This window comes from Mirounga leonina, unplaced genomic scaffold (assembly GCF_011800145.1).
Source record: "Mirounga leonina isolate KUSES-001 unplaced genomic scaffold, KU_Mleo_1.0 Mir_101595, whole genome shotgun sequence".
Taxonomy (NCBI): Eukaryota; Metazoa; Chordata; class Mammalia; order Carnivora; family Phocidae; genus Mirounga; species Mirounga leonina.
The window spans coordinates 17,397,551-17,411,321 of record NW_023270158.1 but is presented as its reverse complement, the minus strand read 5'-3'; the positions used below and the strand labels follow the sequence as shown (position 1 = coordinate 17,411,321).

General features: G+C 35.6%; 1 protein-coding gene across 9 annotated transcripts in view; it reads left to right on the top strand.

The window, feature by feature from the left end:
• Positions 1-13,771, top strand: part of DMD (dystrophin) — a 1,717,438-nt gene that overhangs the window by 459,240 nt on the left and 1,244,427 nt on the right. For all 9 annotated transcript variants that reach the window (XM_035001266.1, XM_035001277.1, XM_035001248.1 and 6 more), the window contains one exon: positions 4,028-4,189. In XM_035001266.1, the coding sequence (XP_034857157.1) occupies positions 4,028-4,189 (162 nt within the window). The remainder of the gene's footprint in view (positions 1-4,027; positions 4,190-13,771) is intronic.

The window sequence follows — 13,771 nt, the reverse complement described above, 5'->3', positions numbered from 1 at the left end:
GCAGCCATCAAAAGGAATGAGATCTTGCCATTTGCAACGATGTGGATAGAACTGGAGGGTGTTATGCTGAGCGAAATAAGTCAATCAGAGAAAGACATGTATCATATAACCTCACTGATATGAGGAATTCTTAATCTCAGGAAACAAACTGAGGGTTGCTGGAGTGGTGGGGGGTGGGAGGGATGGGGTGGCTGGGTGATAGACATTGGGGAGGGTATGTGCTATGGTGAGTGCTGTGAATTGTGCAAGACTGTTGAATCACAGATCTGTACCTCTGAAACAAATAATACAATATATGTTAAAAAAAAAAAAAAGAAGAAGAAGAAGAAGAAGATAGCAGGAGGGGAAGACGAACCATGAGAGACGATGGACTCTGAAAAACAAACTAAGGGTTCTAGAGGGGAGGGGGGTGGGAGGATGGGTTAGCCTGGTGATGAGTATTAAAGAGGGCACATTCTGCATGGAGCACTGGGTGATAAACGCAAACAATGAATCATGGAGCACTGCATCAAAAACTAATGATGCTATGTATGGTGATTAACATAACAATAAAAAATTAAAAAAAAAAAGATGTTTAGAAATAGAAGGCAGCTTATGCCATGATTAGTTCAAAGAGATTTGCAAGCTTAGATTGACATCAGGTCTTTTCACTCCCTGAGATGATCAAAGAATCCATGTGTATTGGTCTCTCTTACTGACTACCAGGCCAAGCAAAGACCCAACCTATCTGAGGTCAACTCTGCCATCATCTCTTAGGTCATTTCATTTCTTTCAATCCATAGAATCTTATGAATAGAAAAGGTTAGATTTCTAAATAGAGTTTTGAGGCTAGATATGTGGTTTAACATTGTGCTGTATTATATCCTATTCAATTATATTAAAATTCCACAGATGTGCGCAGGAGAGTAGGTTGTTTTTGCCTTTAGCCAGATAAAGGACCAGATTTAAACAATGCCTGAGTAGGCAATTACTACATGCTGTGATTGGAAGCTTTCTCCAGCCACCTGTCACAATGGTGAAATTTTATCATTAGAGATCCATTTCTCTGGAGAAAGTCTGGCTAAGCTACAGACATTCTCCTGTACAATACAGACAGCTCTGATTATAGCCATAAGCACTGTTAACTGAATTATGATGTGATGTAACTTCTCGTTGAAGTTTTGACTGAAGAAAGGGGAAACTGCATTTGAATTAGATTATAGGCCAAGGTCTTGGTCACTGATTTGGATCAAGTATTTTAATAGAAGTAGACTAAAGTTTCCTGTAAATAATGTTCCATCCTATTCTGATACTTCTATTTTTTAATTTTTTTCCTATTCTGATAGTTTTAATTCCAAGTACACACAAACAACACACCAAAATAAAACAAAAACACCAAAGTAAAGCAAAAACACAAACAGGAAGGACTTCTCCAAAGGATGCGTCTGTCTGAGTGGTGGTGACTTTTCCCCAGTTTCTTTTCTATATCCAATTTTTTGACTACTTGAATACTTCTCTGTTTTCCCCACTAAGAAGCCTTGTTACAGCATTTATTCAGTCATGAACAAAAGTATTGGTCTTTTTTTCTAGGAGCTGGTATTGGGCAATGAACAAGACAGCCATAGTCTCTAATCTTATTGGCTCTTAAAGTCTGAAATAGAGGAAAAAATTAATGAGAAAATGCATTATGGTGTGATACATATTGAGCCAGAAATACAAAGTACAAGAGAGAACATAGGGTGTCAGGGACAGCCACCTGGTGAGGGAGATATCCAAGTTTCCAAGGTAAGAGTTAAAGGATAAAGGTAAATTAGCCAATAAAAGGAAGTTGGAGTGGAATTGTTTGAGGAAAAAGGAGTAGCACGTTTAAGACCACGTATCAAGGGGCGCCTGGGTGGCTCAGTCATTAAGCGTCTGCCTTTAGCTCAGGTATTAACCCCGGGGTCCTGGGATCGAGCCCAGCATCGGGCTCCCTGCTCAGTGGGAAGCCTGCTTCTCCCTCTCCCGCTCCCCCTGCTTGTGTTCCCTCTCTCGCTGTGTGTCTCTCTCTCTGTCAAATAAATAAATAAAATCTTTAAAAAAGACCAAGTATCAAGAGAGACATAGTGTATGCTGGGGAATGAAAAATAAAATTTCTCTGTAGCTTGAGCAAGGACTATGTCCAGCCCGGACTATGAAGGGACTTTAAAGCCATATTAAAGAGTATTGCATCTATCCTCAGGAAAATAAATACTAAGTAGAGGATTTTAAGCAGAGAGCCATCATTTCATTTTAGGAAGAACACACTAAAGATGTGTTGCAGATGGGCAATGATAGGGTAGGATACCAGCCAAAAGCCTGCACTGTATTTGAGGCAAGAGATGGTAATGAGCCAAGTAGAGTAATGACAGTGCGGAGGAGAAAAGGATGGAATCAAGAAATATTAGGAGGTAGAAGAAATGATTGGGAATTGATTGACTGATTAAACACAAAATGGTAAAGGACATGATAGAGAAAGAGGAAATATCCAGAATCATGCCTAATAAAGGCAGTGAATAATTGCCGGTCTCTGAAATAGAGGAAAAAAATACAGAGCAAGAGCAAAAGCAAGTTGGGAAGGTGGGAAGTAGATGAGAAGGGGGCCCAAAATGTGTCCATATTTGGTCATGCTGTTGCTTTGGTTGCTGTGGGGTGTCCAAGTAGAATTGTCGAGTAGGGCAATATATATGCACGTGTGGAGATCGAGGGGGAAGTCTGGACCGGAGACAGAGTTGAGAGTTGTGAGTGAAAGAGGACTAACCGAAACTAGAGGTGTGGGTGGAATGAGAAGAAAGGAAAGCCTAAGGTAAAATCCTGAGAACGATTTATGATCCAGGTAGAAATACCGAGAATGCCCTCCCACTCCTGTTGTAGTGTAAGACTTGCAGCTCTTTTAACTTTAGTCATAGTTGAGTAATGTTGTGTTCCAAGTTGGCTTCATTAAAGAATAATGGCATTTCTAATACATTTTAAGCTAAAGAGCCCACTGTATATTATTTTTTATTTTTTTAATATTTTTTATTGAAGTGTAGTTGCCACATGGTGTCACATTAGCTTCAGGTATACAGCATAGTGATGTGACAATATTACGCTGTGCTCTTCACAAGCAGGGTCGTTTTTAAAACCCCGCTCATGGTCTGTGGGACAGATAGTTCTCTTATACCAGATAATCATGTCTGCACATCATATAATATAGACAAATGCTTGCTGTGATGCATAACTTAAGGAATTCTCAGTAAGTTGCTTGTGCCAGTCCTTGCTTGTTCTAAAGGTGAACAGGTCCTTGAAGGGAGACTGTGCAGTTTGCTCAGCATGCTATTTATATTTGGAAAGTGTTAAATTACCCTAATCATACCTATAGTAACAATCAAGATTAATTGCAGCTGTATTAGGATTACTTATTATTTGTTCCAGTTCAGCAGTAACACAGATCCAATTGTACAAGTGATTTCCATAATCCAAATTGTGAAAGAAAACAGGGGGGAAAAAGCCCATGCAAAACTGGTAGAAATCGTATTTAAAATAAATCCATAACCAGATGGTTGTTGAAATTCTCTTTTTGAAAGGAGCTGATTCTGAACAGATTGTATATGTGTCTCACTGGTGGAAGTGGATTATCCATCTTGAATTGGATTGTGATGACGATGACCCTATTCTAAGTAAACCAAATCTCTTGAACTATATAATGAGATCAGGAGGAACATTCGGCCTGAGAACGACAGATTGCAACGACGCAGATGATTTCACTACTGTTTTTCTTTTTCCAGCTTCATTCCTTGATATACATAATTCTGTGGTTTTTGTCCTGCAGAGATTCCGGATCCTGTAGTTCTGTGTGCTAATTCTTATTTCTTATTTTTATTTTTATTTTTATAAGCAGAGCTGAATGAGTGGCAGGAAGCTGCGAAATCTATCTTACAAAAAGGTGATTATGACGGAGTCTAGAATCTTCATTTCCTTTGTTGCAGGTTTGCAGGAAAACTATTGCGAGTAAACATTGAACCGCTTCCTTCTTCCTTCTTTTCTTTAGGCCGTGAGGAGGCAAAAGTTGCTTGAGCAGAGTATCCAGTCGGCCCAGGAGATCGAAAAATCCTTGCACTTAATTCAGGAGTCCCTTTCCTCCATTGACAAGCAGTTGGCAGCTTATATTGCTGATAAAGTGGACGCAGCTCAGATGCCTCAAGAAGCGCAGGCAAGTAAACTGGGAATGAGATACTATTACTTGGTGTGTTATCGGAACACGACATAGCTGAATTTCAAAGTTAAAATTGAGTCAACTAGTTGTATGGAGGGTTATTTGATTGACTGATTTTACTGTTTGGAGGTAAGAGGGAAAAAGAGCTCTAGGTTAACACTCTAAGATTTATTTTTTAAAGTATGTAATAGAGGAATTTGAAATAGAGACACTTACAAGGCAGGGAAATAGCATTTGGAAGTCTGCTGTTAATCAGTATTTTCAAACTATACTTAAGCTAGAGGGAAACTTTAAGAATGTAAATTGTAAAGAAGGTATTTTTAGGGTGCCATTAAAAATGCAGTCTCAAATATTTTATTATCAACTCATCTTTGTTATTTTAGAATCATAAGTCTTAGGATTTCTATATTGTTCTACATGTGATGTGTCATAAGTAGTTGATAGCAAAAAATTTGAGATGTAAATTTGCATTTATTACTAATAGTCATACCATATATACTCACATGTACTCACACATCCCACTCTGTTCAATCCAAATTATGAAATATGCTAAACCAGTTTTTCTAAAATGAGAGTTAAAATAATAATGAAAATAAATCTAAGTTAATTTTATACTGAATAAATTGATGGAATATCTAAATTAACTTCCATCTTGGGATGTAGTTTTTTAAATGCTATATTTCTATTTTTTAATAACTTTAAATACATGTAAAGTATAATAGGTATTATTTATTTCAATCTTTGGAATTTTCTGGTAGTAAGGTAATGTAACTACTTTTCAAATCTTAGGTACATTTTATGAACCCAATAACCACGGATAATTCAGACCAGTAAGTTAAGATGTGAGGGGCATTAGAAGGTTATCTACCCATCCCAAGGGCCCTCCCCCCACTAATTGGTGGAGATGCCTGAATGTTTTCATTTTAAAATGAATTTTTGGATTAAGTGTTGGATTTACAGATCATGGTTACAATGCAATTATAGTGCACTGAATCAGTCTAACTGGTACCCAGAGCATCGTTACACACAATAGCATGAGGTAGTTTACCATATTGTCAAAGTTTGACCACAAAGTCCCTGAGAACATGGGGCAGGGTGCAAGTAGTTTTGATAGGCTTACAAAGTCCAGGGCACAGGGTTTCCTCATTGACCATTGCAACAGGGGATGAAGAAAGTATAGTTTAGGGGAATCCTGATGACAGCATCCTCATGATAGTTTTTCACTGGGACAAGTGTAAATCGTAAATGGGAGATGATTGTGAACACTGTTGAGGATTTTAAGCTCCCTGGTATATGCAATTCCTCAAGCTTACATTAGTCCAGTCTCAACCATTAACTCTTCGTAAGACTGTCCCAATTTGAGTCACATAGAAAATTTTATAGGCAGGCTTTAGAAAAATACATGACAGGAATGAGAAATTATTACTTAGTTGAGAAGAACTTCATGATTATAAACTAAAGGCAGAATAGAGTTGTTTCTTTTTTTTTTTAATTCAGTGACATAAACTTGGAGGAATGTTTGATTAAAGACTGCTCATAAATTTCTGAATATAATTAAGGGAAATTTTGAACAATATAAATATTAAATATTAAAATTGGACATTTGTACTATAAAATATATAGTTTTTCTAAGGCTTACAGAATGAACGTATGAGTAGCAATATGAAAGTATGAGATATGCAATAGCTATTATTGTCTTAGAAACAAATGGGAACTTTTAGGGAAAAAAAACTTGTTTAGTTGAAACGGTTGTAGACTGTGAGTGTTCTTTTTTGTTTAGATATGAATGCAGGATTCCATAAACATGAATATAACATACTAGTTTTTAATACCATAATATAAAGTGTTTTGTTTGTTTCTTTTCAAATAAAAAAGCTGTAGTAAAAATGTTTTTAATTATAACAGTTCAAAATACTTGCAAATAACAGCACAAAAGTCAATTAAGAAATTTCAAATCTACTTGAAAAAAGGGATTTTAGAGCACTAACAAGCTCAAATCCGTTTTCCATGCATTTCTGGTTGCACCTGCATTTTCAAGATAATTCTTGACTTTGAATTCCCCAACTGGTAATATATAATATTGGAAAATGCAGGCCACCCAAAAGAAAGAAAAACATTCTTCTCCAAGATTTTATTTTAAGATGACAGCAAGTGAATTGTTTTCTCAAACAGAGTTATCAGGTACTCAGATTTACTTCAAGAATTACATTTCCTGAAGCTCAATTTGAAACTCTCTTGAAAGAGACAAATAGAGAGTAAAGAGACTGTGAAGTAAGAACATAAGCAGAGTTTGCCAGAAAAAGAAGCCACTAAGAATGCCACCAAAATGACATTTTTTTCTAACTGTATATCATGGGGGCTAACTTTCCTGGCTTGTACTAATACAAAACAACTTGTTTCTTTAAATTTCCATCTAAGTTCATTGTTAATTAAAAGATTAGGTAGACTTAGCTTTCCCTTTTCAGAAACCGAGTGCTTGTTTTAGTATATCACTGAGAAGCCGGACAAACAAAACGAATGCCATTACTGTATTTGGTCCTCTTAAATAATGTGCTCAGATTCCCTGTCACACACTGGCCACATAGATTTGTGGATGTCTGACTCCACCGTGTGGTACAGTAGTAGTTTTGCTGCCAAATTAAAATTTGTTACTAGAGCCTTCTTTTTCTGCCTTTTAAGATTGAGATTCTCAGGAATAACAAATTTTCAGTATTACGAACATATACGCGATGTGTATAACTTTATAACAGGTATGCTCTTATTATTTATAAAAGGAGATGTAGATCAAGATGGGTTCTTGCATTACATTTGCCTTTATAACTACAGGGCAGAAATGAGCTCCCCACTGCCTCAGCATGTTCATTGATCAGTTATCTGTTTTGATTATAGAACTGGGCCTTCCAATTCTAAATCAGATTAAAAATATTTACTGTTTTATTTAGTAACATGAGCTCATAGGAGTGAAGTCTAACCTTTTAGACAGTAAGATTGCATATTGTGAGGATATCAGAGCATACAGTGACCGGAGTATTTTTTTTCAGTCATTAACACTTAAACCAAAATCTTAGATCATACAACCACAGCATCAACTGCCCAATACCAGGCCATTTAAAGCAAGATTTTTATTAAAGTACAAAATTAAGATAACATCTTATTGATTCAAATAGAGTAAAGCAAATGGGAGGAATTCTTCTAGATAGAAAAATTTATCTTCTAGGTACAGAAATCAGAAACTTAAGAACTATTTCAAAAGTAGTATGATTAAAATATAAAAAAACAATGAGTGCTTCTTCAAGAACAATTTTACGGTATAAAATCATCAAATTATATAACTGCAAAGCAACACATAGCATGAATATAGTTATTTACTCCTTAAGTGTCCTGCAGAACATACTGAAACACAGATTTAGTTTTAGCACCTACGATCTGGAAGAAAACTTCCCAGAGTGCACCCCACACCAGTCAGAATATCTGGGGGGAACTCAGTTGTCAGAATTATTGGAAATTCTCCCGAGTGTTCTCACATGTGGAAAAGGTTGAGAACGACTTTGGAGAGTTCATTATTGGTCATGGCTGAAATGCTCCACAGTTTTTTCCTCACATCACATTTCTCACCACTCACTCTTTGATATTCACACCTATGACATTGTCGAGATTTCAATGGGAGGGAGCTGGGGTGACTTTCTCTTCTATTTTGATTGTCCCCTTACTCTTATGGGAAATGAATAGAGGAGGAAACATAGCTGAGAGTTCCTGCAGAAATGAATTAATTCAGGCAAGTAGAATTTTCAACATGGATGTTTGAAGATGAACTTGGCTTGGTTTTCTTATTTTCTTCTTCTTAGTCCCCTAATTCCACATATCATAATGTGCCATTCACCTTGGATGTGCCTCTCAATGATTGTAGGAGCCAAGATAATTATGTGCCAATAACCACCTTAATGTCTGCAATTCTTAAAATTACTAAGGTATTTCAGTCTACAGTTTTTCTTTCGAATTATACCAGTAATTTCATAAGTTTGAATCTCTAGTATGTAAGAAAAATCCAACATGGGTACCTGTTGAAATGCTCTGTATCATGAAGTGTTGATGATGCACACTTTATAGAGAATATTATGGTGTCACTAAGATTACCACAAGAAGCAGTGGGCTGCCTAGCGGTGATTGCAATGGCTCGACTATTTCTTTTGTCCCACAGATTCCTGATCCCATCTTTTGCAACATCTCCCACATAGTAGATTTATGTGCATGAGTAGAGGGGAAAAAAATTACAGCAATTTAGGAAACAAATTATCATCAAAGGAGAGGACTTCATAATCAATAAAGAAAGTGCTCCTATATTTCACTCATCAAGCTGGGACTTTCGCATACTCTGGTTCCACTATAGACCGAGTTTCTTCCTTCCATCTCTTTTCCCATCCCATTAGCAATGTGGCTAAAACTTAGTGTCAACAAATAGAAAAGAGGGATCTTCTCACTGATATGAGGAATTCTTAATCGCAGGAAACAAACTGAGTGTTGTTGGAGTGGGGGGTGGGGTGGGAGGGATGGGGTGACTGGGTGATGGACACTGGGGTGGGTGTGTGCTCTGGTAAGTGCTGTGAATTGTGCAAGACTGTTGAATCTCAGATCTGTACCTCTGAAACAAATAATGCAATATATATTAAGAAAAAAAAAAGAGGAAGAAGAAGAAGGTAGCGGGAGGGGAAGAATGAAGCGGGGGAAATCGGAGGGGTAGACGAACCATGAGAGACATAGACTCTGAAAAACAAACTGAGGGTTCTAGAGGGGAGGGGGGTGGGAGGATGGGTTAGCCTGGTGGTGGGTATTGAGGACGGCACATTCTGCATGGAGCACTGGGTGTTGTGCACAAACAATGAATCATGGAACACTTCATCTAAAACTAATGATGTAATGTAGGGGGATTAACATAAGAATAAAATAAAAAAAAAAGAAAAAAAAAGAAAAGAGGGATCTTCTTTTTACTAAAGAAAGCTGTTAATTTAAGCTGACTGCATTAGCCACACATCAAAACAATTTATAATTGAGGTCTTCCTGTGTTTATTGAAGCTAAATCTTATAACTCAGTTTAAATATATTTGGCCATTTTTAAATGTAAGCATTCCAGACTATCAAAACCAATGGCTTAAAAAATAAAGATCTAAATGCAGATTTTGGTCTATCAGATTAAGCTTATGATTTCATTATAAGATTAAAAAAAAGACTTTTATAGTGTATAGGCATATTTGAGTGCCAAACGACTCAGAACAGTCTTACTTTACAGCCTACTTCACTGATTTATGAATTAGTATAAACCCTCATTGCAGAATTCATTCAGGATTTATGTGATAATGGAATAATTTAACCATAGAAGAATATGGAGATCTATTACAGACATTTGGGTTCTAATGTTAAACCCCACATAGGCATGGTATAAATATTTTCTTTTCTGTTTACCTAGCAATATAAATATGATGATAAATATAATACAATTAATTTTAAATCTGTTCTAACATTGCAATGCTACCTGTGTGTGTTACCACATAGAACTGATTACTCGCCAATTTATAATGACTGTTACCACTTCAATATGTTTAATAATGTGAGAAATAATTGCAAGCAAGTGTTACAGAAGATGCAAAAGATTAGAAATGTGCTACACATCATTGACTATATTTCGAAAAATGGCACAGTATCATATCCTCACAGGATGTATAATGATAAAGAAATAGACGTCTTTTATATTATAAATTCAAAAGTGTACATCTTAATTCTGCAGTTCAATTACAACATCCAGTTGTGAAAAACTACACATTCTCAATACAAAAGGTGAAGCTAGCTGCGCCATGCTATGGTCTCAGTGAAGACTCTTGAAGTACTCTGAATATTTTGAGGCAATTTAGATTCAACCTATTGTTTCTGTTTTTTTTTTTTTCTTATACAAATAGATATTTATTCCCAAATAGCTGACAGTGAAGTTATAAATCTAAAATGCACACCCAGATGACACTTGGTATCACAGGCACTATTGTAGTTTCTTTGTAACATTTATGACTATATGAAACTTCCTTGTTTATTTTTTAATTAGTTTTGTTATTGTTGTTTTCCCTGTGGACCTCAATTTCCTACCCACCAAAAGTCAATTTGTAAAAGATCAGGACTGCCTAGCAGATCCTCGATAAGTATTTGGTGAATTTATTCAATTCCACAAAGATTTACCACATTTAGTCACTAAATATGTGCCAGACAAATGTGCTAGGAGCTATTTTTTTTTAAAAAGTGGACAAGCCCCAAATGGATTTTGCCATCTTGCCATAAGATAGCAGGAAAGAAAGATGAAAATCAAAGAATTGTTGACGAGTCAAGTTCACCATAATCATCAAGAACCATTTTAAAAATGGGACTTAATGGTATCACGACAAATATATATATATATATATAATAGCGTGACAATATCTTGTCATAGTGCTTTATGATACTGCCAAGTTTTAGAACTTCAGAGCACTTTAAAAATACTTTGAGTAGTACACAATAAAATTTTTCATATGAGAAGGAATGATTAGTGAAAAGTAAATATTCCAGCCTTTCTCAGTATTCCAGTCCTTCCAAGGACTATACTGTGTGAATAGCGACAATTTTCAAAGCATCTGCATTGTTTTCTTTGATCATTACCATGATTTAATGAGGGAGGTAAGTCAAATATTTAGGCTTAAGAAAATATTTGAAGAGGCTAGATTATTAATTGAAGGGATGGGGATAGGGAGTTACTGAAAATAGACACACAGGATCATTTGAGGGAGCTATAGAAATGTTCTAAAAATGAAATCGTGGCAGTAGTTGCACGACTAAATTTGTTAAATTTCTTGAATTTGCATTTATTGAATTCTATGGTAGATAAACTATACCTCAATAAAGCTGATTTTAAAAGAGACTTTGTAATAGAGAATATCTCAAATAGTATATTAAAAAATAATTTCAGGGGTGCCTGGGTGGCTCAGTTGGTTAAGCGTTGCTTTGGCTCAGGTCATGATCCCAGAGTCCTGGGATAGAGCCCTGCGTCTGGCTCCCTGCTCAGTGAGAGTCTGCTTCTCTCTCTCCCTCGCTGTCTGCCCCTCCCCCTGCTCCTGCTCTCTCTCACTTCCTCTCTCTCTCTCTCAAATAAATAAATAAAATCTTTAAAAAATAAATTCAGTTTACCATCAACTTTTTTAGTCCATTGTTTAGATGTATAGTCAAAGGTGGAATGTGAGGAATTGTGTTAAATAACCTGGAATTAACTTAAATGGTGGCTATTTACCATTGACCATCCTGGTGTCCACTGTAAGACCTCACATAGTAATATTGTAATATTTCAGTTGTTTATATTGAGATATATTTAATGGATTCCATTCTAAAGCATTTTCACTGAAGCTGGGACTTTACCTCAGATCTGCTTTCTCCACTTTGATAATTAGCTCTCTATCAAGCAAAAAAATTAACCTGTAGCCACTATACTTCCTCAAATTGCTATGTAGTATTCCAAATTTCTCCCAAAGTTTTGACTCTGCACTTACCTAATTTGAAAAGTAATCATAATTGCTTGGAAATGTAGACTTATAATGGACTTCTATTATCATTGCCATCATTATCATTACTATAACTATGAATAGCATCATTTCTCAGATGTATTACAGGGAATAATAATTCCACACAGTGTTCATTTTTTTGGTTTTAAATGGTTCTGTCCCCAAATTTACTATCAGAATAGTAGGAGGGGGATATAAGAAGATGGTCATCAGCTGATTTCTTAAATTTCTTAACACAAAGCTCCACCAAAGTACTTAAAATTGAACTAAGTTAGAAGCTGAGTTTGTTTTGGTGTTATTAAAATGTTTGCCATTATGGCATAAACTTACACACACACATATATGTGTGTGTGTGTGTACACACACGATTACATTTATGTATATATTTAACTTGTTAAATATGTACTGGGTTCCAAAGTGCCTCACAGACCTGAAAACAGCCTCTAATTAAGTTGTTATAATACAAGCTCTTTGGCCTGTTGTGTATTCCTGAGAAAAATCAAAACTTCTCCATCTGACAAAGCTTAATTTATAGGTAACATGCTTTCTATCTTGTCTAATTAACCTACAGGATCTTTCTACAAATAGTAATAAAAAAAAAAAAAACTGTGTGAATTTCTTCTTTCTTTTGTACTTACCAAAATATTCAAATGTATATTCTAAAACTTTTCAAAATTATTTGCCCACTACCATAATTAGTGCACTTTTTTCATGTTCCCAAATGTTTTAAAAGTACAAATAATCCAAGATCCTTTAGTACATTTTCTTCCTTTAATTTTGTGAGTCCATATTATATGTGGCCATTTCCTCTTCTTTAGGGTGCAATTTCAGAATTGTGATTTGTTTTAAAATGACTAATAGTGTTATATTTCTCCATTAATTGTCACGACATGACATCTTCTAATATTTTTTTTTCTTTCTGAAATATTTTAGTTATTTTCACTGGAATCATTTTCTTTATTTGATATCACAAAAGCTCCAGCAATCATTTGATAGAAAGCATCCTTTATTCCATTAAATACTTTCAACAGCTACAGCTTCATTTTGCTTGCCACTTTGTCATTAATTTGATACATGAGAATGATCTGATGAGGTAAATCATGGTGAAAAGGCCTGCTCTCTTCTCAGTTAATGGTTAAGTGCTATATTGGAAATGTCCTTAAAGTTTGATTAATTTTTAGCTCTATAATTTGCCCTTTATCATCTTTAATGGAAAAACGGTTATTTCTATTTCCATTGTTGTTTCCTACTTTCTCTGTATTGTGCTAGTTATAAACATAATTGCAGTATTGTCACATGTCTTTTCTTGGGAATGGCATGATGTCATAATCTGCTTTATATTACTTGATGAAGAAAAAAAAATCTAGTGATCCTGAAAGGTATTAGACTGAGAACTCCTGTTACAGTGTACGTGGGTGTTCTAAATCATTAGCCCTCATCTGCTACTTCCTTTCATTTTGTTTTTGTTGGAAATTACTGATTTTATATAAATCCAAGCTGACAACTTCACAAGATCAGTTCGTTTGTTTTCTTCAAGCAGTTTTCACCCATATCCAGGTAGATGTATATCTTGGGGGAAAATAGAACTCAAATTATACAGCTTTTACATCTTTTTTAAAAAAGATTTTATTTATTTGAGACAGAGAGATAGCACAAGCAGGGAGGAAGGGCAGAGGGAGAGGGAGAAGCAGACTCCCCACTGAGTGGGGAGCCCGATGTGGGGCTTGATCCCAGGACCCCGAGATCATGACCTGAGCCGAAGGCAGATCCTTAACCAATTGAGCCACCCAGGCACCCCAGCTTTTACATCTTTAGCAGATCTTACAGATCTGGTAGCCAAGTACCAGGAAAACCTTTTTCTTCGAATTAAATTTTTTGTTTTCAGTGTTTTCTTCTATGGTATTATTTTTTCATTGTCTGATCATAATATCAGGAAAGATGATATAGTGTGTGTTTTTTTTTTTTTATCTGAAGAGTTTTAAAATAGGAGATTGTCCAGTCTGCCTGGAAGTTT